Raw genomic sequence first — 26,793 nt, forward strand, 5'->3', positions numbered from 1 at the left:
TCTGGAAAGCTGCATCTCAGCACCTGACAAAACCAAGGTTTTATTTTATTACACTGATTCTTCGCAGTCATTTTACCTTACCTGCATATTTATTTATTTCCTTTTATCTATCCATTTATTCAAGTATTTATTGCATAAAGACCCACTCTCTCCAAAAGAGAAACATACTTGTTGGCTGGGGCTTCTCACAAAGGTATTTTTCTTATTAGCTCTTTCTGTTGTCCGTTCCTCAGGACTTCTCCTGTTTTGTGTTGCAGGTGACCTTAATCCCAACCCATGACTCAGAAGTGATGAGGGAATGGTACCAAGAGACCCACGAGAAACAGCAGGATCTCAACATCATGGTTTTGGCAAGCAGCAGCACTGTTGTTATGCAAGACGAATCTTTTCCCGCATGCAAGATTGAACTGTAAGAACGAGACCACACACCACAAGATTAAACTTTGTTTCCAGAAATTCTTTGGTTTGAAAACACCTTTTCTAAAAATTCAACCCATGTATTTCAACTGCTGAACTATATACCTGCCAAATGCTATACTGTGTCACAGTGATGCAAGTCACTAATATTTTTCAGTCTTTGCTGATTGCTGAGGGAAATAACAGTATTCCTGTAGTAGGGTTCAAATTACTGCAAAAATACAGATCCAGTTTCCTCTCCGCTGAACATTTGGAAACCATGCACTAGCAACCCCAACTGACTTCTGCCAGGTAGAGGCATTTGCCCTCTAAAGAAACACAAAGAGAGAGAAAGAGAGAGAGGGGTAGGAGGAGAAAGTAATAAATAATTAGATCTGCATTAGTCTTACGGCAATAGATGTATCGCTTACTGCAGTCTGCTTATGCTTTTACATGAAAATAAAGATCTACATTTGTATCAATCTGAGCTATTGCAAGGGGGATTCTTTTTTTACGGAATTAAGTTAGCTGGAAAATAAAAAGAAACGGAACGTGGCTAGGAAGGGATGTACAACCTAAACACTCATCAGCAGTTTTCCACTTTAATTTGAACTCCACACACTGACATACCATAACAATCATAGACCAAATATGCACACAGTCTGCACCCCATCCAGAAGTCTAAAATCTTTCTTTCAACATGTAGAATTGTTGGTCTAAGACATGCTCCCAGTGAAAGTCCACTCGCTCCAGCCAGAACTGACCAGTCCACATGCTTGAACACCCATGTCCACTGTCGATTAACTGAAGCAAAATACCAAAGCAGTCAGGAGTACATACAGTAGACAATTTGCCTTAGAAAGTGACTTGAATGTACAAAGAAACTTGATGCACTTATTTTTTAATGTTGAGACAGCAAATTTATAAAACATCTGTGTAGGATCATAGTTACACCAGTAAAGAAGTGTGAGTGTGCATGTGTGGTATGAGAAACCTATCTGACTGGTCAAACAGCTTGGTGCTATGAATTATGTATGTTAGTTATGTGAACTCTTCATTGATGTACTTGGATAACTCAACTAGGCAAGATGAGCATTTTTCTGAAAGCTTATTTTGTACTGTGGAAACAAGATTGATGTGGTGTCCAGTATCAGAGTTACAAAACTTAGCGAAACGTTCAGAATGATGAAAAAGGTCACCTGTGAGCCTGTACAGTATTCAGCCTTCGTTTGTCTTACCTTGTTTTATTTGTTTAATTTAAGAACAAATATGGGAACAAATGTACAGAAACCTTTTTTTTAGTGCTGCGTGAACTTTTAATAGACAAATTTTTAACAAATGTTTTCATTTACAGGAAAATGCGAACAAAAATTTTCAGGTGAAGGCAATTTTTTTAGTAGTTTTGTAAGATAAATGAATAATGTTGTTTAAGATTCTAGTGAGAATGGATATTGTGGTAAAATTTATTGAAAATAGTCAACTGCCAATACCTTGGGCGGGGGGGGGGGGGTGGGAGGGTGAAAGGGAACCCTGGTACTAAAATTAATCTATTGATGATGACAGGAAATGGGATTTGAAAAGTTGATAGCCTGATACTTACAAGAGTGTAACCTACGTTCTCAACCCTGAGAAGATCCTGAAAAAACATAGAATAAGCAATAAGCTAAAATAAGTCCCTTCCTTTTCCTTTCCCTTTCCCTTTCCCTTTCCCTTTCTTTCTCTTTCCCTTTCTCTCTCCCTTTCCCTCTCCCTTTCTCTCTCCCTTTCTCTCTCCCTTTCCCTTTCCCTTTCCCTTTCCCTTTCCCTTTCCCTTTCCCTTTCCCTTTCCCTTTCCTTTCCTTCCCTTTCCCTTTCCCTTTCCCTTTCCCTTTCCCTTTCCCTTTCCCTTTCCCTTTCCCTTTCCCTTTCGCTTTCCCTTTCGCTTTCCCTTTCCCTTTCCCCTCTTGTTTCTTTGTCTTTTTCTTTTCCTTCCCTTTTCCTTTCCTTGACTCTTCTTTTGCTCTTCCTTTCCTTTCCTACTTCCTCTCCCCCTCAGTTTCTTTCTTTAGACTGCTTGCAGAGGAACAGCATCACTGTTCTGTGATTTAAGTTGGTTTGGGTTTTTTAGCCTTAGAAGTTTTACCCCTATTAAAAACATCTTGTGATACTGTAGAAGGTTTGCAAATCTGTATTTAAAGAAGGCGTAAAGGCCTCCAGAATGGGGATATGTGCTGGTCTGTATGATTCACCACTATGGCTGGTGTGAAGTTTCACAATGACTCAGTGACCTCATTTTACTTTCTTTACTTATAATTTATTTCAGTTTTACATTGTTAGGATATTTTTGTTTAATAGGTATATGTTGCACTCCTAATTTTTATGAGGTTTTTTTTAATACTGCCTTAGGGTCCTTTAAATGTGGGCTCCTGAGGCCCATTTAATGCTGTGAATGATTGTCAGTTGTTGTGAGTTTTGATTTATTTTTAATGTCTCCTCTTTTTAGGTGTTTCTAGCAATGCTGTTTTATTTATTGCTATGCCTTTTAAGTTGGTAAGAATAACTCAGAATGACTATGGCATAAAAGGCATGTGGAAATGTATTGTGAAAACAAGCATGTTTTCTGGGCTTATAATCATTTACTTAAAATTGCTTTTGTAATACATGGTCTACAAAGTTACAGGCAAAATGTCTGGCAGAATAGTTGTACTATTTTTACAATTCTTCCGCTTTGTCTACTTTCTTATATTGGTCAGATTTCAAACTTTTTGGAGTGGAGGGGTACAGATTTTCTGACAATATCTGAAATGGTTTGTATCTGTGCTTCGGTAGAAAATCTGTTGTGCGTTGGTCCTGAGACTAATCTCACTTACACCTCTTCCTCCTGTGAATCAGAGGAATTTTACTACAGTCAGGGAAGTTACAGTCATTTGATCCTATTGTACATGAAATTGGAATCAAGCCTTTTGTGTCCCCAAGCAAGTCTGTGATGGCTCAAGCATTTATTTTAATTTTAATAATAATAATAATTATAATTACTAAAATAATATTAATAATTAGATAGCTACAGCTGATCTTAAAATGTACGTTCAGTTTTTTGCTGCTACAAGAATATTAAAACCCCAGTCTGGCTATTTCTGAGGTATTGTAATGCCTGTTCCATCCATTCCCTTTCAAATGGCAACGGTGCCCGGGTGCAACGCAGCGATGAACTCCTCCATTAGCTCCTCTTGCCCTTAATGTCTTTCCTGCCTGTGGAACTAATCTAACTGTGCTAGTCCCAGTACTACACAATTAGTTTAGTGTAACAGTCATCAAAATGTACCGTGTACATTAATGATGAGTGCTGTTGATCAGCATAGATTTCTAGGAGCATGGTTTGTTATTGATTAATTACAAAGACTCAATATCTGAGTGTAAAGGACACTCCATTTCCATGACGGTATTATTCATGAATAACAGCATCCCCAGTCATGATCTTTATGATATTACTATACTGCTTCATATAATTCAATGAAGAATTAACTTTGGAGATCCCACCGCACTCCTGAACTCGGGCAGGGCCTCTCTTGCATGCCTTTTCAAAGTCCTGTGGTGGGCCCGACTTCATTGACCTCTATTTTCACCCCATCTTTCAGAGAAATCACTTCTGATTTTTTTTTTTAGATTTTTTTTTTTACTTACTTTACATACTGTGGTGAATGGAGATAACTGTGTATATGAACATTGGGGTTTTTTAATTGTCTATGATAGCTTATGCATTTTAGGAATTCTGGTACTCATTTACTAAGATTTAATCAATTTGCTAATTGAATTTTCAATCCCTCCCACCACTAGCAAGTCAGCTCCAAAGAGCACTTACTGTGCATTTGGGACATTTCTATCATATGCTTCTCTTTGTTCATGTTGCCAGAGGTTCTTGCTCAGTAATGATGTTTTGAGAGAAATAGTAATTTTGTTGGACTGGATTTACTAGAAAAGGAAAAATGTTTACACTTGAAAGAAACTGTAAGCTTTCATCTTTTCACTTACTAATTGAACAAAACACTAGAAGCAACTAGGGGTAAGCATTTCTTAGGATGCAATTATATTATTCACCTGATTTAAAAATGTTTGGTATTTAAAAGAAAAAAAGTCTGTTTGTTGTGACTCTACAAAAAATCTAAAAAAATTAAGTAACTAAATAAAAAAATGACATAAAAATATAGAAAAAAAATTTCAAAAGCAGCTTCTCCACACTAGACTAGCAAGGAGCTCCTCAGATGGCAGGAGCTACCTCTTCAAGACTGGGCTGTGATCACGACTGTAAAAAAGGAAATCTGAAATATGCTTTCACGCATTTGCATGCAGCCATTATCTTCCAACCTATGGAAAGAAAGTCTTGTTGCTGGCTGAGAAGCACCTCACACACCTCCTCTCTCTTGTTCTGAATGGTGTTTGTGTCAGTCTGCAGCTGTGTATGGTATTATGTCTTATAATCCTGCATCACTTCTATTCTATCCAGTCATATCTAATGTAGAAAATTAGTTTCCAGTGAAAGTAATATGTAGTGCTTTTATGATATTTGTGTGCAATATCCCCTCTTCCATTGAGGATATTTGATGTAAAGGAAACAAACTCAGTTCCACAATAAAATACAAAAGTGGTAAAGTGGTGTTGATATGTTTCTTGTCTTTGTGTATGTATGTATTTTTAAGTTTTCCCTTCAGTCATAGTTAGCTACTACATGGTTTTTTTCTCAAAAAAACAATGACTATTTAATGCTAGACAAGAATCAATCTCTGCTTAGAAACTGGAAAGTAAATGCGAAAGATTACTTTTATACCCTGTGGCGTAAAACATTACCATGATGTACCATGACGTGGCTTCTTTTTGTTGTTCTCATTTCTGTATCCCTCAGCCCCATGAGAAAACACCTCCTTTTCAGCAAGTACATGTTCAACGGGCTGTGTCAGAGATGATACCCAATGAAGTAACATCAAACTGAGCCCACCCTGGCTTGGAAAAGAGGTCATTTCCAAAGCTGTTGCAGTTTTACAAGAGTGCACAGCTTGTCTCCAGTGGACATGGACCCTTCCTGACTGCCGCCGCCCAGTAATCCCAGTGCCGTTAAAGGGATGTTGTAAGATCAGGCTTTCTGGCTGTGTAGTTTTGCTTGCCACTGTGACGCCTGCTGTGGTGAGGTGCAGCAGCCAATACTGATGTTTTTTAGCTTTAGTTTTTATCGGGAGACGGTAAAGACATGAAAGCAGGTAGAGGCTGGGACAGCAGGGAGCGAGGGGTGCTCGTTCCCAGAAGCAGTGGACCTGCAGGATTTCCTTCACTCTCAGGCAGCATGCTGTCTTTTTTTGTGGGCCATTACCCATCTCCAACATCTAAGTTTTCATTTGTAATTTCTAATGACAATAAGAAATACCATGCTTGGCTTGAATTGGGCTAAGCGTGGCAAAATAGAGGCAAATGAAGACCAGATGAGGAGAGTTAGCTGCTGCAAATGTTATTATAATCCTGCATATGTGTATGTCAAGGGTTTTTGAGCTGTTGTGGTAGAGTAGCCTGATGCCACTTAAAATATATTACAATGATTGCCCAGGTCAGGCTTCAACCCGAATCATTCACCTGCAGTCGCAAGGTGAAGTTCTGGATTTGCACTGGTGGGACCACCCACGCTGCCTGTGGGTAGGGGCAGGGCAGCCTGGTCTGTAGTGTTTGGCTTGCTGCTCCCAGATGCCAAATGGAAGCTCCTTTCTTCAACACAGCTGCTGAGGAGGAGAAATTTTATTTACACTAGTGTTGTTAATGAACAAATTCAATCGGCTTGTGAAGTACTTCAGATGGCATGAGAAAACGATAGTCCCTCAGACCTTTTTGGTCTATCTACAAGGGATCTTTCTTGTGGTGTCCTAGACCCGGAGACTGTTTGATACTGATTTCCAGTGTCCTGTGGTTGGGAGGAAATTGTAGCTTTCTGTGGTTCCTAGGATGGGGTGAAAAGATGTGTCCAGAGGTCCCTTGAGTAATACCTATGGTAGCCTCTCATACAGCTGACTCATTCCCAAGCACTGCAGCAAAGCTCCTTGGCTTCCTAGAGGGTGTCTCTGGACATGCAGTACTTCTGCTACATGAGCACTGCCCATGTCCTTCACTGAGCTAACGTTTTTTGGCTACTTGTGGTCCCTACTTTCATCTCCCAAGATATGACCAGTCTACACTACCATGAAGCCCCCAGGACATTGTCCTCTGTTGTGTTCTGTGTGCTTTCTTCAGATTCAGCCCAAAACCACCAGATGCTGAGTGCCCTCTGTTTACCAAGGTGTTTGCTGGTTTTCAACTGCATGCTCGGCATCATTTCCACCAGAAATGAAATACTGAGGAGAACTAAAGAACTAAATCAGCAGGCACTGCAGTCTGCACAAGCTCTGTACGCGGGTTCTCACAGATCCTTACCACTCAATGTCGCTGCTTCTCTGCAGTTCAACAACTCCAGCACTGCTGGCCCCAGTGTGAATAGCTGGCGAGGCAGTGGTGGAGGCTGACTGTGCATCTGCTGCTAGCTTCACTGCCAAAATAATTACATGCCGTGACTTACCCATCATATTGCAGCTTGGGCCATCACCTGTGCTTGTGAATTATACAAAAGGAGATAAGTGAAATGGATGGAAATTATGTCCTAATACAAACAAAGCTAAATATACATATCATATCTAGATACACTGAGGTTTTACCCTGTACATGTCTTACAGTCCAGAAATTAATTCTGACTGAGCTTTTACAAACTTTATGTTACCTCAGCCCAGCTGTGTTACTGTCTTAGCTTAAAGAGTTAAAGGTAAACTGACCCACAGAGTCACTTAAATACTTCATATGAACCCCCTGGAGTGCAAGTCAGTGTTTCCAGGAACAGTTTATGGTATCCAAAGATGTAATTATAGCAGCAGTTACCATGTGTAAGGACCAGAACAGGCCTGAACGTTTCTTTCCCAATTCATTTAAGGAAGGAACTGTCAGGATTTGCAATATACAAGATATATTGAAGGCTGAATTTTTTCCTGGTAATCTAATGTGCTTGTCAATGGGGCTCTAATGCTATTTCTGTGCCTGGGGCATCTGCAATTTAGAACGGGTTGAGTGGACTTCAGTTTATCAGAAAAGGTTAAGAGCAGCAACAGCGTTAGTACTATGCAACTGCTAGCTGAGTTTGGTGACAACTCTGTGATTACTATAAGAGATATATATATATATATATTTCCATGGGGAGATTGACCCAGAGTAGATGGCCCCATTTTCTATCACATTTAGTATCTCCAGTTACTCTTGAATAGTTTTGTCACTAATTCTTGACCTACACTTCATTCTCCAGTTTTATTTTGAAAGAGTCAATATCCCAAGTTCAAGTTGTTTGTCATTTATGTCATCAGCAGTTTCTCTTCTACAATCAAAAAGCTTTGTTCTTATCTCAACATTTCCTATCACTAAATTTATGGGAATGTAAATTTAACTTTACTTTCCACAAATGTGTTCAAATACTCACTAGAAATAAATTTTGCAAGGTTCCATTGCAGTTTCCACATAAGCACTCCCAGCAAAACCAGCAGCAGTGCTTGCAGAATCAGATGCTGTTAGGTGGGCCATCTTGCAAAGTCAAGGGTGCAGTTCCCTTCTGTAACTATGACTCCAGCTTCCTGAGGAGGTGGGGCAAGACAGCACACTTGCCAACCTGTGCCCCAGGCTGTCTTCTGCCTGTCTCAGTGGCAGCAACAGCTGCTTAGGTCAGAAAGCCCCTTGCACCAGCCAACATTCATTTGCAGCTGGGGTAGGTCATCCTTCTGGTCCCACAGTTTTAGGGTGACCAGAGTGCCCTGGGACAGACCAGCCAGCAGCTTGGACAGGCCACTAAAGCAGGGACCAGGTGCTTGAAGCTGTGAGAAGGGGCTCAATACCAGTGCTGTGTGTTGGACACAGCATCTGACCATGTCTGAGAGCATCCCGTAACCTTACCTTGGCAAGGTCAGGTGTTACCATAAATAGGGCCCACCTGTGCAAGGCTTCAGGCAACATTTATTTGAGCTGCAGGGGAATAAACATGTAATTTTCTTCTTGTGAATAATGGATAAGAGCCTTCACTGCCTCGCTGGAAGCGTTCTGCCAGTGACACTTGTGTGGGAGGAAGAACTGCCTATTTGCTTACCTAATCAGCAGCACATTTGGTATCTGCCATGGATTTCAATTGGGAAGCTTCTTTTTTAACTGAAATTAAGAGCTTTCAGTTAAAAGACTCTAAAGTGCTGTTTTTTTCTCCTAAGAGCAGCTGAATTCATGCCAACACACCAAACAGGCTTTGCATGTCTGCTGGTTTCTGTTTCTTTTGGCTAGTGTTGAGGAGAAAAGGGTCTCTCCCATACCTGGGGAACTGCAGAGCTGTTAACACTGCCTAGCATGTGCAAGTCTGGCAGTGCTGTACCAGAAGCGTTATCACAGGCAGGTATTATCACAGAAGGTTATCACAGGCTGCTCATCACCTTGTTTGCTCGCACAGCTCAGTGACCGTGCATGCAAGTGTATAGCTTCTAGCACTGGGAGATCTTACCCTGCCTTTAGCTATACAGCCACCAGGATGAGTAGGGAAATTATTCAAAATCTGTCACAAAGAAATATACGGACAAGGGAGACATTGCAATAGCTTTAATCTAAATCACAGCCGTAGTCACAAATGAAAACGGGATGTGAAGCAATATTTCTAGAAGAGGTGATCCAAAAAAAGGCGTTAGTGTTGCTACCAAGGAAGATTTCGGTCTGTCCTCTCCAGCAAATATTTTGTCAGTCCCATCCACATACAGAAAGGCCTAGGCAGCTGTCTGAAACAATGCAGCAAGGAGCAGCATTTCAAAAAGCTCGAGTGTCCTCGTGAGGAAGTGCTCACTGGGTTGTGAGCTTGCATCGAGCCAGTACCAGGACACAGGGCTGGACAAGCTCGGAAGCTTTTTGTATTTGTAGATCACAAAAGTTGGTTATTTTATATGCATATATACACACATCCACATTCTTCCCTTAGCATCAGAGCTGATATTCAAGCTACAGAGTAAAAGCTGCTGTATGACTTTGCTTCCCCCCTCCCCCCGCCCACTTATAAATGCGGCCAGCTGCATCACAGCAGGTGATGGATGGCTATCAAGGAGTGCACACAAAGCCACCGGCATCCATACAGAAGGGCTTTTGACTACCTGGGGCTCAGTTTCACTCCTAGGTGTTGCTACAAGTGTCCCTCAAACTTCTTCTCAAACTTCTTTTTCAAAGTAATCCAGCAAGCAGCTGAAAAACAGGTTGTGTGTGCAACATGATTTATGTAATAGGGCAAACAGGTCCATCTTACTTTCCCTGGAGTGGGAAACAGAAAAACAGGGAAGTTAAGCTGAGTTAGTTGTTATTATGTTGCTTTTTCATGCTGCTGCGTTTGTGGTGCACAGCTACTGTCCACATCTCCCTTAGGAAGCCAAACCCATGCCTGAAACCACCCTGGTCTGTGAATTACCCTGGCTCACAATTCGCTTCACTGCTGACCTCGCTCAAAGCAAACAGGTAGGAGAGCTAAAGAGCAGAGTACTTCCCCCCCCTCCCCTCCCTCAAGCTTCAGCCGCTAAGTCATGTTTCCAACCTCTGGAGGCTGAGCAGTGTCCAAGGTCCTCAAAGCTCAGGGTGCTGACTGCTTAGTACCCCGAGCTGCTTGCTGTCTGCAGAGCTGGGGGCACATTGCTGTTTCAGATGGGCGTGTAGGGCAGGGAGACATGTCCAGCCTCCTTGAGGAAGGGGAACAAATAAATGAGATGATATATGGGAGGAACTTGAAGAGGATCAAGGGTGAGGTCAAAGGGGAAGCAGCAATTAAGATTGCTGGAGAATTCAAGGGTGTGCAGGTAGGCTTGTGGGAAATGTATTTGCAAGGTGAGAAAACACTGGTTTGGCAGAAGCTGGCTGATACTGAGACAGTGGTAAGACCTGAGGTCGGGAGAAGCAAGATGGAGGCTACTGAACCACAGAAAAACACTTGGCTGGGGCATGGGAAGGGAAAAGGGCCCTGGTGTGCGGCCAGTCCAGCTAGTGGAAGTGTCAGAAGTGGCTTCCTGCTCAGGGAGATACCCAGCAGACAGATCAACGAGGGCCTGGCAAAACTTCTGGCTCCTTAAGCCACAAATGGTATGGGCCCTCTGCTGCAAGTCTTGTGTTTGGTGTCCTTCATCTGGTCCCAGGAATGTGCTTTGCTGCCTGCAAGCAGCAAAGGCGGTGAAAGGCTGTATCTACGCTGTTTTAAATTTAGGCTTTGGACAGGGCTCAGAGCATTCAAACCCACAGTGCCTGGAATAAAGCAATGAGGCAACCTATAACACTCATTAACAGGCTGCTCAGAGCTTCCAGGAGGATTTTGTTTTTCCTCCTGTTGCTGTAATTATCAGGTCTAAATAAATGGAAAGGGGGATTAGTTGTGGGGGAAGTGAAGTGTGCTCTGTGAAAGAGCAGGGGGCACGACAGCTGGCAGCTTGCTGGAGCTCAACTAGCACTAGCAGCCCAGCATAGCAGGGTGAGGGAGGGTGGAGGTGGGGCCACAAACAGGGTCCTTGTGCTGCCAAGACACAGATGCCAACAAGAAACAAGGAGAAATTTAGCAGTGCCCATTGTGGCCTAGCCAAATGTGCTTCATAAGCAACAGGATCAGGAGCTGCAGTGGTTAGAGGCCACGTGTCAGCAAGGAGGGGCTTAAAACTGTGGTGGTGCACAGAAGATCCCAGGATGGAGAGTTGGCATCTGTAGAGGGAAGCTGAGAAAGGAATCAGCACGCAGGAGTGACTGTAAACCCTTGGAGGCACAACCCATGTTCTGATACTGAAGAACTGAAATATGTTGTGAGGGAAGGGACACTTCATTCTCCTGTGGCTGGACTAGGAGTGATGACCTCTTTAAAGCCACCAGCTTTAAGGAAATTGTTCTTAGGAGTGTATTTGACCTACTACCCCCCCTTAAGACTCCCTAACTTCTCCTAGTAATGAGAAAGCATTAAGACCACGAAAAAGAAGAAACTTCAGGAATCTTGGGAAAAGTTGCCCAGGAAAGTCCACTGCTCTTTTAGTTAGGCCAAGGAACAAAATCATCCGCTTACCTGGAAACAGCATTCTCTTACTGCAGTATGGCAGAAACTGTGGGACTTGCTGGCAAGATGCAGGAAAAGACCCTACTGCCAAGTGCTTGGATGTGGAAGAGCCATCAGACTCTTGAGTGCATTTGCTGGGATTAAAAGAATTTAGTGTATGTGGATAAGATGCTTTCCTACATTTATAACAAGTTCACAGATCTGCAACATGTTCTCACTGGATTTACAGTGAGTTTGTGATCTGAGTTTTATCAGTCTATCTGTAAGACTAGACAGGTACATGATAAAACTGGAAATGCTTATCAGACCCTGTGGCGAAGCTCAGTGAGACAACACTGTTGTTGCCATAAGCTGCAATACAGCAGGGCTGTTGCTACTGTCTCCCTGTTTTCAAGGAACCTGCCCTACCATGAACTCCATAGTCACTGGCTGCAGCTGATGAGAGTGGTGACAGGGAACATAAGCAGGAACGGATGCTGATGCATCCCACAACCAATGCACCATGATCCTTTCCTCCCTTGCCGTTTCCTTGTGCTGCATGAATAGCTACGTTGTTTTACCAATCTGAAGAATGGGGCATGGGACCAGGTACACAGCTGAGACAGGAAGGGATTTAGGTCAACCACCCCGATGAAACGGCACCGAGACTAAAAAAGGAAACTGCACTGCAGTATGAAGCTTCTCAGTGTGTGCCGAGGTGACTGTGAGTGTCTCTCTACTGATCTTAAAAATGGAGCAGAACAGCATTAGTAAAGTCAGAAATTTCTACCTTCCTTACAGGGAAGGCACATCTGAATGCCTGTGCAAGTGCTAACTCACTGGGCTAAAACTTCTTAGAAGCAGTTTTAGAAACAGTCAGAAGTTAGGCTTCCAAGTATAGCAGGCTTCCAAGTATAGTATAGTCAGGCTTCTATGTATAGTAGTAGTCCAAATTTTCCAAAATGGGTTGGGGAAAAAAAAACCCCAGCAATCAATATATGTTAATCCTCTTAGTGTCTGAAGTTCACAGTAGCTAAGGCATTCTTTCCTGTGAGAAACCCCTACTGAAACAGCTTATGTTTGAAATGCTTCCCTCTTCTTTTGTTCCTTCCACCCTCTACACCTTTCATCACAGGCAAGCTACTTCTCAGGCCTTTGTTTCTTTGTGTTGTCTCCATCCCACCCCCTGCCTGGCTGATGGTAGGAGGAAAATGGCTCACATACAGGATGAGGATTTCTATAAATCACACGTGCTTTACTTCAGGAAACAGGAAAATGGGAAAAGTTTAATTTGCATACAGCAGTCACATTCATACTTGCAGCAGGATTGAAGTGAAATATTAACAATGGTAAGCACTTCAGTGACAGAGGAATGCATCCCACTGCAGTAGTCTCTGAGCTCCAGGACTAAGCAGATGCTTTAGCTAGCTTCCTAGCTTCCATTTCCTGCTTTGCCTTTTCTCTGAACTCTCTCTCTCTCTCAATGAGAAGTGCTTGTTCTTGCTCCCATTCCTTTAGCTTCTGCTCATATTTTGCAATGTCTTCCACTTCACATGCTGGCAGTTTTTCGTTGACAAGCTGGGTGGTCAGGGTTAACAGGCTTTCAGATTCAACCTTGCCAAGTGAATGCAGCTTAGAGTACAGCTCCTGTCATAAAAAGGGATTTGGCAGAGAGTGAGAAGGAGAGAACCAGTCGGTCACAAAATAATCAGCCACAAAATAATTCCCTGTTAACAACCAACACATCACTGTTTCAATCTATTAGCTGAGCTAAGCAGGCCAGGCAACTATTTCACCCCAGCAAAGTGTTTCAACTTTGGTAGCTGGTACTATTTTTTGGAATGCTAACATCAACAACAATTTCTTTGAGCTGCAAAACTAAACCAATGAAGTTTAATTTTCATTAACCATTGAAAGTCTATGTATTTTTCCAAGTTCAATTATCTGTTATTAATGAAGATGAACTGACCAGTCAACTACAATAAATATAATCTGGACACCTCGGGTTTGTGTCTCACCTCAAAACTGACTGAATTATTTGCTTCATGCTGCCTGTATCAGCACCTGTCTCAACAGATGTGCATCACTTTAAATGCTCTCTTGCTAAGGCATACCAAGTAATTCCCATGATTTTCCTTCCCAGCAGTTACTGTGACCTGAGGCTTGACTATGCTTACACAGACTATACAATACTGCTAAAGCAAGGGATGTTTTTTCAGGGACATTCTACTGAAACTAAGAGCAGAGCTTCACTAAGAAACTGTACAGTGTTTCTTTCTCATGCTTTACTTATCTAGATTTCACGCAGCATAAAAATGTTAATTCACTTAAGAAGATGAATCATCCAGTGACACTGTTTCTGGCTTTCTGGAACCTTTAGCCTGATGGCTCACTGACAGTCTGATTAATTGCCTTAAAAGTGCAGATACACAACCAAGGAGGAGTCTTCTGGGGGAGAAAGATGACAAGGCACTGGGAAATTCTTTACCCCTTGCTCACCCATTAGATAGCAATGCGTTTTCCTGATTGTTCTTTTAAATAAAACGTTTACCTAGCCCAGCACTTGCCAAAATATCTGAAGTAAGTACATGCTCCTTTACTGGACCCTTTGAACAAAGCCTATCGTTTTGGACTGCAGGATGATAGAAAGAAGATGTGGGGATCATTCACCTCCAAACAAAAACTCTGGAGCCATGCAGATATCCAGACTTCCAGTTATCAGCGGAAGGTTATGTGCTGTGCTGCTGACCCTCTTACCCTAGTCCATGTTGGCAATATTCTGCAAAGCACTGCTCTTCAGCTGCTGTCCTGAGGCTCCGCTTTGTTCTTAAGCAGGAAACTATGATGTCCCCTTCTGAGGCCTCTCCACTTGTGTCTTAGGCAACACAACTGCAGGCTTTGTTGTGTTTTGCCAGACCCTTGAAGGTTTGTGCTGGACAGACAGCAGATTAAAAGACTCTTTAAGCTAGGCATGCAGGTCTGAAGGGCTTGGGTAGTTGGCTCTGTTTTTTGATTTTATGATAAAGAATGAAAACAAAAGCAATGGCTTTGAAGCTAACAGGCTAAAACCAAACTCGGCAATATGTAGGTGTATTAGTCTCTATTTTGTTTAAGATGTCAGAAAGTATACAATGCATCAGTGAGAAATATGAAGAGACCGTACAGCTTGCATCTGGGGAAGTAACCTGACAACTATACTCATGTTTACAGATTAGATATTCAGTTTAAACAGAACTGGTTTAGATCCTTCAGACTCTCCCTACTAACTACCACCAAGGATGTGCTGAAAAGGTTTACGCACTGAACCACAGAAAGGGAACAAACTGGAAACTAGCAGGACTTCTAAGCCATTACTAGTACCACTGAACTCCTGGATTCTTCCTTGGTTGATACATTAGTGAAATTAATTTAGGAAAGCAGCAGGATTTATGTCCTGCAGGTACCAAAAGGGCACATTCTTAAGTGGCTAAACGATTGATTTTTATAAGCAATCTCCAGGGCTCTGCATGCAGACAGTTAAAGGAGCACTGCTTTTAGGGAAGGTGTTCCCAGCATTTAAGTGATGGAAGGAATTGCCTGAGGAACACTGTACTGAGTTGTAAGCCTCAGAGTAAGGAATCTGAAAACAGGTAATTACAACTTGAATGACAATGTAAAACAGAGGGCCTAGATTACAGCTCTAAAGGCTTTATCTGGAGCCAAATGCCCTCAAGTCCTGTTTAGCAGAAGTGAAGGACATGCTGCCTCTCGCACATGGCATCTGTTAGGCCACCATGGCTTTTTCAGGGACTTCCTCCAACTGCTGTTCTGAAGGCTGGTATAAGACATGGAGTCCAAGTATGTGTATAAAAGCCATGCACAACAGGCTACAGTTCCGGACAGGAACTGTATGCCTACAGCAAATCCACATGCTTTCCCTCACATACCCAGGTGTATGACTTTTGAAAGAATTGGGAAACAGGAGACAGAAGCAACTGGTTTTGAGCTCTGTGAGAGAGACTGGGACATGTTGGCTAATAAAGGGCTGGACATAAGTGCAACCAAAGTGTTTCCATCAGCAGAAGTACAAATCTTGTGTTGGGGTTACAGCACATGAGGGGCACATGATCTGTGCTTGGGACAGCAGTTGTGAATGTCAACATCACCAGAGTGCTCCAGAGCTGCCACCTTCCCTCAGACTTGTATAGATTTCTGGTGAACTTCTCTGCCCTGTGAACTACACCCATAGGTGTCCAGGGGTTCAACTGGGAAGACTGGCTGGTGCTGGCCTAAGGGATTTGAGAGGGGTCTGATAACTCCTTCTGGCATAGCTGAAATAGTATTTTGAATTGAGAGCTACTTTTCTCATGCAGACAACCAGAAATCGTGGCTTATTTACATACGCATTACTGCTGGATGCCCAGACTTCACATGGCATGAGGCACCTCACATGAGTGCTATCTCTTCTTATATTCAGACTGTTCTGGTGAGAGCTTAGAGCTAAGCATTGGGACTATAATTTGTTGGCTCAAAGTCCCTGCACACCAAGGAATGCCTGAACTGGAGATAATTACAGAACTTGTGGAAAGGTTGAGGTGAGAAGAAAACGACCCTCTTGGCACTAGTCTGTCCCCAATTTGACATTTAGGCCTTGTTTTGAGCACTCTGCATTATTTTCTTCAAGACTAGACAATGCATAGACAATGACAGACTCATAAAAATGTCTCACTCCCTCCTTCAAAGGGCACTTATGTTTACCTAATTCACTGTAATTCATTCAAGCATTAATTACCACATGCTGAGCACCCACCAATTCCCAAACACTTTAATTAAACAGTTCTAAGTGCCTACAAAGCAAGTTTAATATCTAAAGAGTAATGGCAAACAATTCATGTAAATAAAAATGAAAGAAAGGAAAAGCGTGTGTATGTGAGGTGAAACCATAGATTACTAGTCTTTTAACTTCTGAAGTTTCTTTGGAAGAACAATGGTCTGTATCCAGAACAACTGTCCAAGGTTGTGACAGCAACAAGGGAAACTGATGGGCTATGGAAAGTGTACTACTACTGGAACTATAAGCCAGATCAGTTTCAACATGGGATATTTGATTTTTACCACAGATGATAAAATAAAATAAGCTTATTATATAGCTGTGAGATGATCAAATAAAATGCACTCATTATATAGCTATGCCCTAATGAACAACTGTTTCTGTGTTTCACATTGTTACCATCAGCATAATGACCTTAAGATAAAAAGGCAGGTGATACAGCCTTTACTTAATTCCCCAGACTGAAAGTATAGGATACAACGTTCCTACTTAAACATAACATACACAAATGGACAATAAATTCATGATGGTCTCATGCCTATTATAATTCATTTTAATGAACAAGAATCCACACAAGGTCAGATAATGGATCTCTAATGACATACCACTTCTGTGAACAGGACTGCATTTATCATTTTGATGTATGAAAAGTGAAGATAAAATCCCAGCAGACAAACAAAAGACAAGTGGCCTTGAGCATTTATGTCTTTTGTAGACTGCAGCTTCTTGTTTGAAGAAGTGAAAATGTAAGGTGACACCAGTTTCAAACAGGCCAGGTAGGACTCTTAATACACTGAAGCCGTATCAGTCTACTACCCATAATAAGCCAGCATATATATTTTCCAGTACACATTATGGAGATCTACCAGATCTTGGAATATTTAGATAAATGAAACTCTCTTACCTTGAATCGGCTGTAGTACTCGGGTGCTTTAGACTGCTCTGTTTCTTCTGATTCTGCACTCAGTGACTTCTGCTCTAATTCCTTGACTTCTTCAGCTGATTCTGGACCAGGTTTTGCTTCAAGAACAGATTGCAAAATGGTCTCCAGAGCATCAATCTGAACAATGACATTTGTCACTATTGGCATAAACCATTCGGACACACGATCTGAGTAACAGCTGTTACTGTTACAAACTGTCGTGTTTACAAACAATTTCATGAGTTACCATGTATTTTGAGATGACTTCTGTGTATGATAAAAAGAAAACCAAATTCTAAAATGAAATAGGACTTACTCTTGGAAGAATTTTGTACTGTACTGGGGACCTTTGAGGCTGGACATCAAATGCCTGCAAGAGAACAACTCCACCACCACCTCTCAACAGTAAAACTCTCCGTGACTCAGATGCTGACTCATATTTGCAGATACATCAGGCATTAGGCTAATGTGTCCTCTTGGTCTGGTATCTGGCCATAAATACTAATGCTAAATGGTAGTCACATTGGTAACAGCATTAGCATGACATACAGTCACAGATAATGATGATGACACAGATGACAACAATGCCACAGATCATGTCAAGACAAGTTCAAAGAACCTGGGAAATAACCTGTTCAGCAACAAAAACATCCATTCCTATCATTAGTTCCGTAATTTAACAGGAAAAATGGAAATGTAGGCATAATGATACATTGGTATACATGTATTTTTAATGTGACACCACTGCTCTCTTCATGCTTCTGTCTTTCAAGGTAGTAAGAGAACAATCCTCTCATCTAATTACAGTTCTATCAAAAGATGCATTAGTTTCACTAAGGGACTTGGTAAATTATTTCTGTATGTATTATTGATAAAGAAAATTGAAATGCTATATCGATGATGCTGCTGTTTTGGGAATAACATAATCTCAATAACTGGAATTACTGGATGCAGGTTGCCTGCATTTTAAATGCAAATGCAAAGAGCTGTTATCCTTCCATGAATCCTAATTCTGCATGTTTATCAGTAGGATGAAATAACTCTGTATCTGTTTGTATCTGTACAACCTTTAAATCTATAATACTTTCTCCAAGAAAAAGGGATCTTGATACTTAGGATTTCACTTTCCTAGCATAAGTATATAATGCTAAAGGAATAAAAATTAGGCTTATTTGAAACAACATTCTTGACACTGAAATATAATCTTTAAACTAGCAGTACAGAAACAAGATGAAATAAGGAATGAAATAATAACTATGTGCTTGGAAATACATATGTTTATTTAGAGACTTTCTCAGACAAGTGAAAAAAAACCAGAAGTTGTCTTCCTTGTTCACAGTTAAACAATACAGCACAATACTAAACAGAATTTCTACTGTGTTGTTCATATAATAGCAGCAGAGAGAAAAAAAAGACACCTTCCTAGTCAGAAATGAATGGAAGCTTAAAGCCTGAAAGAAAAATGACTTAAAACGATTGGCCAAATCTCTTGAAAATGTTTACACCAAACCTGCACGTTAAATAAGTTAATTTGAAAGCTTCCCTTTTCGATAAGGAAATTTATTCAGCCACAAAATAGTACTACATTTTGGAAAAGAACCAAGTTCACAAAACCAGGGCTGTGGCTCTCTCAAGTAACTCTGTGATGGTGCACGCATGCAACAATGACTTACGACATGGCCCATACTTATCAGTGATACAGATTTATGAGCATGGCATAAAGGGGTCAACCCAGTCCTGCCCAAAAGAGGCTCAGGATACTACAGGAGAAAAAGGTTTATGGCACTTGAGGTTGTCTCCATCAGATCTGCTGCTGAATTCAGTAGAAGTTAACTGACCTCAGTATTGACTTTGTCAGTGCTCTTAGTACTTCACCCTTAGGAATACTGCATTTTAGTGGGAAATAGTAATTAAAAATATCTTCTGTGGATTGTAGCAGTAAAATCATAATGAGTATTTAGGTAGAAAAGGCCAGATCATGGAAATCAATACACTGTAATTACTTCACACCAGATAAGGATATGGACCAACATATTTTGCTTGTTTCTGCATTGGGGTCACAAAAAAACATTAGAGAAAAATTATTCTGATAATAACAGACCATCCAGGCCTGCTCTTGGTACTTAGCTTGGTAAAACCTATGACTTGCACTACTGTTTATTTACTGCTACCTAAAATCCAAATGAGGCCAAGTATCTCTTCAGGGAAGTTTCTGTGTGGCGCTCTCAGTCATTGTTCTCATTGGTTTTGGGGATCTACTACTGGATTTGTACAGAGGTACCTGCAGCATTAGCGAGCAATCAGTAATAACCTCAGTTTATAAGTTCTTAGTTGTTCACTAAACAAAGTAAAGAGTGCCTGTGAAGGAAGCATTGCTAGAGATTACTGGTGTTTACTATTTTTACAGTATTAGTTCACAGAAGGATGGGATCTTCTATGGACCTCTTGTACCACAGACAGATGGAGCCTTGTTTCAACACTAGAAATGTTCATTTACAACCCAGAGCAAGCTGAGAAGTTTTTTGATTTGTCTAGGGTTTGTAAGCAGAAAAAAAATCACATGGTTATTAAGCTGAGTTCTTCACACTTGGAGTAAGAAAGAAACTGCAAAATCACACACCTGAAGAGGTAACTCAAAATGGTGGAAGCTGCAGATGTGATGCTTCCTTCCCTGCACTGACCAGTATTACACAGAGCTGCTTCTGTGCATGGAGCAATGAATAGGAGAATCTGCTGAGCAGTGCCCTGGCCTTTGTCAAGGGAAATGCAGAGAATGCAAGCCTAGTAGTGATGCTAGCAAAAGGGAGACTTCCATGACCACAGACACCTTCATGAAACAGTACCAAGAAGCAAAGGTGAGACCTCAGTGCTGTTTCTATGTTCCAGCCCATGTGGTGCTGGTTTCCTAAGTTAATCGTCCTAAGCTGTCCGATTCCAGGATCAGCCTGACGCCTCACAGCACTCCCAAACCCCAACTCCCTTAATTAGTGCTGACCTCACAAATGGACCAATCTATCCATCCTCCCCAGCTGAGGGCACTACAACCCATCCAGAAATCAATCTGGTTTTGGACCAGCATGACTCAGGACGTGATCTCAGAGGGCACAGAGTACATGAAATTAGTTGGGAGAGGAACAAGATGTGGTATTTCATCCTCACTGCTAAGAAGTGTGCCTCTAAGTGACTTCAAACGCTTGGGAAACAAAGGTGTCTTCCCATCCCCGCAGATGTGTTTCGTATGACACAGAACGATGTGTCTCTATAGGGAGGGGAAGACTCAGGAAACATACTTAAATCCTCTGTGGCAATAACAAACACTCATTCCCAAGGACATGCCAGTAGACATCATCTCTGGTTGATCAACTGAAGCAGTGGATCTATTCTAAACATTACTTCCCCTGTCTTCCAAAGACCTCTGAAATATTGCTGGGCCTTTTCTCAATAGCAAGGCGCAGAACTCACAGGTTTTAACAGAGTTTCGCTTGTATGAAATTTCCTCTGTTCAGTGGGTTATAACTTTCATACTTACAGCTTCCTTGCAGATTTTGCTGTCCCCTGACAATGAAGCAACATTCTCCATCACTTGCAAGGCTCTATTCAAGTATCCAGGTGTCCACATCAGTGGCATTAGATTGTACACAGCTCTCAGCCCTTTATTCAACTCCACCTTCCCTGTGATAAAAAAAAAAACACAACACTTTAGCAGTAGTACTTCAACACTTGAGACTTAATGAAATGCATATGGGTTGGCTCTGTTTTCCAGAAGTGTCTTCACTTCTGTGGTAAAAACAACATGCTCTTCTACAAAGCTGCTGTGACAGAACAGCTATTACCTTATTTTATTAAGGTGCCTTCTTTTTCCCCAACTTCACAGCTATTACATGTTTGTTTCTGATTCCTCCCCATTTCCCCTACACCTTTACCTACAAATCTTGTCCAGATAGAAAAGAGGAAAGGTGGTCAGGTTTTCTGGTTGTCTGGAAGTTGTAACAGCAGCTCTGAGCAAGACACCTGAAGACCTTAGACAACTGTCTCCTTTGCCTTCAGGGACTGATTGTGTAGAACGTGTGCACTAAATGTGAGACTCTGGATTAATCTCTGGGGCTTTTAGGGCCTACTCACACATGTATCGTAGACAGACTGTACAGTATTTACAATACACGCTCTGGCTAACTATAGGGCTTAGTATACCTATTTCTGCTAGAGCTTCCTAAGAGGAAATACGGGAGACCTGCCAAAATGAAATTTTTGTTCTTGATTTAGGACATTCTGTGCAACAAGGTCTTCACTGACTTTAGCAGGACCTGTGTCACTCAGCGCCAATAATATGTTTTTTCCTCTGATGGTAATTACTAGAGAACATGAAATTCCTACATAACAGAGGAAATGGACACCATGTTGCAGTTGGTGAGTACTAATTTACAATGATTGCTACTCTAAGGTTTTGATTTTGTCATTGTCAATGTTACGAATAATACCACTTCAGTGTAGCTTACATGAATTGCATCCAAGCTCTTAATCTAATTTGCACTCTGGCTATAATGACAGAAAAGCATGGAACACACCTTACTCTTCTTTACATGGAAGAGAATGCTTTAGGAAAAGGAGTAAGTGCACAAGGCTTATGGGCTGTGGCTAAATTAAAATAGCTGAGGTGCTTGAGGCCACACTGTACTCATAAACATCTTTCACTCTCTCAGAGGTCGGTTCCATCAGCATTGGCAAGACTGTGGAATATGTGACATAACAGTAAATAGCTTTTGATCTACTGGATGTCAATGTCATGGAACAAGTACTACTGCTCACAGACAACAGTAAAGTGCATTTTTAAAATACTCAACCGATCTACATGACATAAAAACCACTCCAAACTGCATGCCAACTGTACAGCAAAGACCCTGTTTGTATCAGTATCTCCACTGGATAAGAAACTACAGTTCTATGGAAAATCCTGCTTTCAAACTGATTTTCTCATCTTCCCCCCTTTTTGACTGAAAATGACCTTGTTGTCCTACAGTCATGATAAATCTTTATCAGCATCCTAACTCTGCCATTACACACTGTATTTTGAGGCCACATTTTAAAAATAAGTCCACTTTTTATTACCCTCAATAAATTAAAGCATAAAATACAATGAAGTAAGTAAGTTTCAAATTAATTAATTTCAAGTAAATAATTATCTTGTAGAGAAGGACAAAACCTGTATGCACTGTATTTCACTAAAGGTTAGAGGATATTCAAGGATTATTTACCCCATTCCCCTTCCCTCCAATTCTGGATATACTCTTAATTGCTCTTGAATAACAAAGTATATCATTAGGAGTGAAGACTCCCTAGAAGACACAGTCCCTAACATTTAGCACTGCTATCTGCTGTTCACAACAGAAACATTAACTTTACAGTGACCAGCAAATGTTCTAAACATAGTGCTTTTCAGGCTGTGCTCTCTGAAGTTCTTGAGGTTTAAAGATTATTTTGAGAAACCCGCTAAGAAAAGAGTCTATTGTTCATAAACTTACGTTTGTGTTAGGGAACTCTGCACTTTTGGTTGTTTTGAAAATTTGTCAGTCCACAAACCAACCAATCCTAGATTTCTTTAAGAAGGTCTTCTTTCTTTCAACTGCCAATCCAAACCTGCAGGGAGCCCTAAAGGAGGTTTTGAAGCTGTCTGACAAAGGGCATACCGTTCAAATCAGTACCACCCTCAAGGCTTACAAAACAGATTCAGTATTAACTCTGAAAGTGTTCCTTCCACTATTTCTGCCTTTTTTTCCCTCAGCTTTCTCATTGATTAATTTCAATAAAGCAAAGAGGCCAGTTTAATTCAGCCACTGAAGACAAGAGGGAAAAGACGACTCTGAGGGACATAAAACTTACCAAGGAATGCATAGCCATACAGCTGGGAGCTAAAACCCACAGTGTTTGTTTGCTTTAGACCCGTAAGCATTAGCGATGCTCCAAGATTTCTCTCCTCTTCCCACTGCAAACAATGTAAACTAAGTAAGTGTTCCTTGACAATCACAAACACAAAATGGCAGCAGCCAAAGACAACACAGGTAGCTTTCATCAGATGTCTTTGCAATAAAGTAAAGAATCATTAAACACATCTAGTGTTCAGTTACAGTATATGTATCCTGAGGAATAGTACACATTATAGTGAGGAACACCTCTCTTTCCAAAAGACAGTAAATGTGAGCAGTTGACGTTTTGCATGGAAGTCAATCAGTGCATCTCCTTCAGGACAGAGGGTTACGTTCATTTAACATTGGCCAAGCTCTCTCTGTCCTGTATGTCCTACCACTTGCTTCAGGCTAACAACACTGAAGAAAAAAATTACATGGCTTCTGTACTAGAGCAGCCTTTTCTTTTAAGTATGTGGGAAGATACATTCCCTATCCCTGACAGGAACAGAACAGGAGAATGCTGAGAGAAGAATATGCTGCCAATGGCTGCTGCTCTTGAGTCCAAAATGCGCACTGTGAAAAGAACATACGCAATTCACCAAGACCACTGCACACCCCAGGATTAAAAATACAGCTGTCTTTCCAGCTACAGAGGGGTACCAGCCGTCTGAGCCAGATGACCAGTGATAGCTAAAGAAGGGCACCCAATCAGAATGTACATTAAAACCACAAGAGTAATGTAAATTTTGTTTTGCTATAGGATAGTACAGCACCTCTTTCAACACCAGAAAAGCACAAACATCAAGGATAAATGCCTCTACAGCACATAAAAGGAGCTGAACAATTCCCATTGCTAAGAAAATGAGGAAAAAGAAGCTATAAAAGGAAATAGATTGGAGGAAGCCTGATTCTCTTAACACATGGGTTTTGTGGCAGGGTACTTCAGTGTCTTGTTTATTACCTTATAACCTGAAACAAATACCCGTGGAGAAAGGAAGAAGCTTTCTGAAAAATTCCCTGAGGTACACTGAGTCTTAAAAAGCACAAAGGTTCGACCTTCTGGTTTAATGCATTATTCAGAGATGTCTTTTCAAGGTATGGCATTTTTTTGTGTCTCCATTCGGGTGCTACAAAAATTTGCATGTTATCATCTGACACAAAATACCATCACCTGACAGCCAGGCAAGGTATTTCCTTGAGCCAGAAAAAGGATACAAGGAGACAGGGCTGTTTTGTGCTGAATTCAGCACCCTAGCTGAATGTTACAGAAAAACCAGATGCAACTGGAAAAAGTGCTTTTAGCGGTTTAGGTTCATTTGGGAGCTAGCCCATTTGGCTCCAAGAGCTGGAGGAACTGCAAGAATTTAATGTTTAACACCTTTGCAGTGGAAGGTAGCAATCATCCTGCTTGTTTGCAGCAGTCAAGGAGGAAACTTTCTGGGGAGAGCCAAGACCAGTCAGGCTTTCAGTGGTGTTTACAACAGCAGAAAAATGGAAGCTCTCTATCACCACTGCTATACACACAAAGGACTAACACAGTAACATTGCCCAAGATTTAGCTCTTAAAAGTAAAAAACATTTCATCAGGCTGCTGAACCCTAAGCTATGGCCAAAGGCCTCTCTGCAACAGGACACTGGCTGACCTGTCTCACACCTTTGGAAAAGGGAATGGGATTTTCAGGAGTAGCTGAGCATATCTCATAACTCTTAAATCCACTTCTTAAATCAAACACAGAAAATTGGTACTGATCATTATGAGGTGCTGAATAGTACTCAGGATGGTGTATACATATAAAAACATGACTGATTGCTGTTGGATGGGGTTATTTCAAAATGCGTATTAAGTAAGTCACAGCAATATAAATATGCTTGCCTCAAATGTGTCATATGTCCACACAACCCTTTCATGATGTCCACATTCAGCTTTCATGAAATGCTACACACTGTTAACGAGTGCTTGTCTTTGTAGTGAGGATACACAAAAATGGACAAACACAGTGGGAAAATGAGATTTTGGTCCCCCTGCTTTTCATAGATAAGTAGTGATTGAGCATACTTGAATTCTGGGGAATGAAAGCTAATACTGAATAGGGCAAATGCACATCTGCTTTCTATAGCGAAAACTGAAATTATCACCCAATTGAGCAAAACCTTAAGGCATTTGTATTACACATTTTGGAAGATGCTTCATGTAAGACAAATGGACGCATGAAGTACTTTTGCTACTGAAGGCTTGTGGCAAACTACATGAAAAGTAGCTACCTAAAGTGATGGGCATGGCAGAACCCTTTGCCGATACCTAACTGAGCTCCTCCTGCAAAGGTAGAATAAAGCCACTTCCAAGAGCCTGAACTGTCATATTGGCCTAAGCAAGCAAGATGTGAATAAGAAACCCCTAAGCCTTGGATACAGGAAGTATGTAACAAATTCAGTTTTAAAACAAATACCTACTAGAAACAACACACCCAAAGCCAAAGGGGATAGTAAAAATCTTAGTGAAAATGCTTTGTAATTCTGCAACTTCACCATTACCAAACTCTAATGGTAAGCAATACTCAGCAGGATCCTGTAAAATAGGTGAGACAGGTCTTTTGTGCTAAAAGCCCTCTTTGAACTGAACAGAAATGTCATTTCATTACTTTCCAATGGACCACACTACATCTGAAAACCCCAACATACCTTCCCTTCCAGAGAAAGGAGCAAAAGGGGTATCAAGTTATTCAATGGCTTTCATATTTTGTTGTTTCTTTTTTTTCTTTCTTCTGCAGTTGTGAAAAAAAATTTTAAAAATTGAGTATTTATTTTTTCCAAGTAAACTTAGGGGATATAAAATACATTCAAGACTGAATGCCCAACTGACTGCACCACAACACTTAGAAATGGAGGCTTTGTGTATCATTTTGAGTGTGGTCAGCTTACCGTATGTTCGGACTTCATTGCCAGGTACTGGTATAAAACATAGAGAGAGAGAAGCTGTGTTGATAATTCATCAAAACTTTCTTGCAACATGATCTCCGTTACCACTGACATAGCATCTATGGAGGAAAACAAAAACATAATCAGCAAGTACAAATTTACACAGCTCCCTTTTGCATTCATTCATGTTCACTGATAATTTATTGCTGTAGTATGTTTTGAAGTAGTTAGGGAAAAAGTTAAAAGATTTCTATGACTGGTAGTACACAGAATTAGTCTTACTTGCTTGGGTCACTCAAACACACTGCAAGAAGGAGGAATGGGTTGACTAGCATGAGACCACAGCAAAGAAGCTTTCCAAACTCATCTTAGTGCCACACTCTTCAATTGGCTCTTCTTCGCTCAGCCTTTCAAACATTAACTTCTAAAAAGTATCTATAAACTACTTCTCTGTTCTTCTGTTTAGATTAGAAACAAGAGATGACTGCTTTTAAGGTTATCAGGAGAGTTTAATGAGGCAGAAATATTGCCATTGATCACCCACAGCACTCACTGTGTTCAGCAAACAGTGCTCTGGAGGAGCTCTACAAGGAGTTCCAGTGACACTCCCTGTCAGGAAGCAGAGTTTGTTAAACAAAAGGCCTTCAGCTTGTCACAGAAAAGCAATACAGATGGAATAAGGGGGAATTCACAGATTAAGTGGGCTCTAAAAATAAAACATATGTATTATATCACCATTTAGCAAAACATT

At 41.1% G+C, this 26,793-nt stretch overlaps 2 protein-coding genes across 5 annotated transcripts in view; one reads left to right on the forward strand and one right to left on the reverse strand.

The window, feature by feature from the left end:
• MAP1B (microtubule associated protein 1B) overlaps nt 1–5,022 on the forward strand; it is a 74,768-nt gene extending 69,746 nt beyond the window's left edge. For all 3 annotated transcript variants that reach the window (XM_056325410.1, XM_056325411.1, XM_056325412.1), the window contains one exon: nt 258–5,022. In XM_056325410.1, the coding sequence (XP_056181385.1) occupies nt 258–413 (156 nt within the window). In that variant the 3' untranslated portion in view covers nt 414–5,022. The remainder of the gene's footprint in view (nt 1–257) is intronic.
• A 7,735-nt stretch (nt 5,023–12,757) lies between these two features.
• MRPS27 (mitochondrial ribosomal protein S27) overlaps nt 12,758–26,793 on the reverse strand; it is a 46,494-nt gene continuing 32,458 nt past the window's right edge. For both annotated transcript variants that reach the window (XM_056323675.1, XM_056323676.1), the window contains 5 exons: nt 26,046–26,161; nt 23,101–23,203; nt 20,753–20,895; nt 17,206–17,361; nt 12,758–13,138 (listed from right to left, as the gene is read on the reverse strand). In XM_056323675.1, the coding sequence (XP_056179650.1) occupies nt 12,899–13,138; nt 17,206–17,361; nt 20,753–20,895; nt 23,101–23,203; nt 26,046–26,161 (758 nt within the window). In that variant the 3' untranslated portion in view covers nt 12,758–12,898. The remainder of the gene's footprint in view (nt 13,139–17,205; nt 17,362–20,752; nt 20,896–23,100; nt 23,204–26,045; nt 26,162–26,793) is intronic.

This window comes from Falco biarmicus, chromosome Z (assembly GCF_023638135.1).
Source record: "Falco biarmicus isolate bFalBia1 chromosome Z, bFalBia1.pri, whole genome shotgun sequence".
NCBI lineage: Eukaryota > Metazoa > Chordata > Aves > Falconiformes > Falconidae > Falco > Falco biarmicus.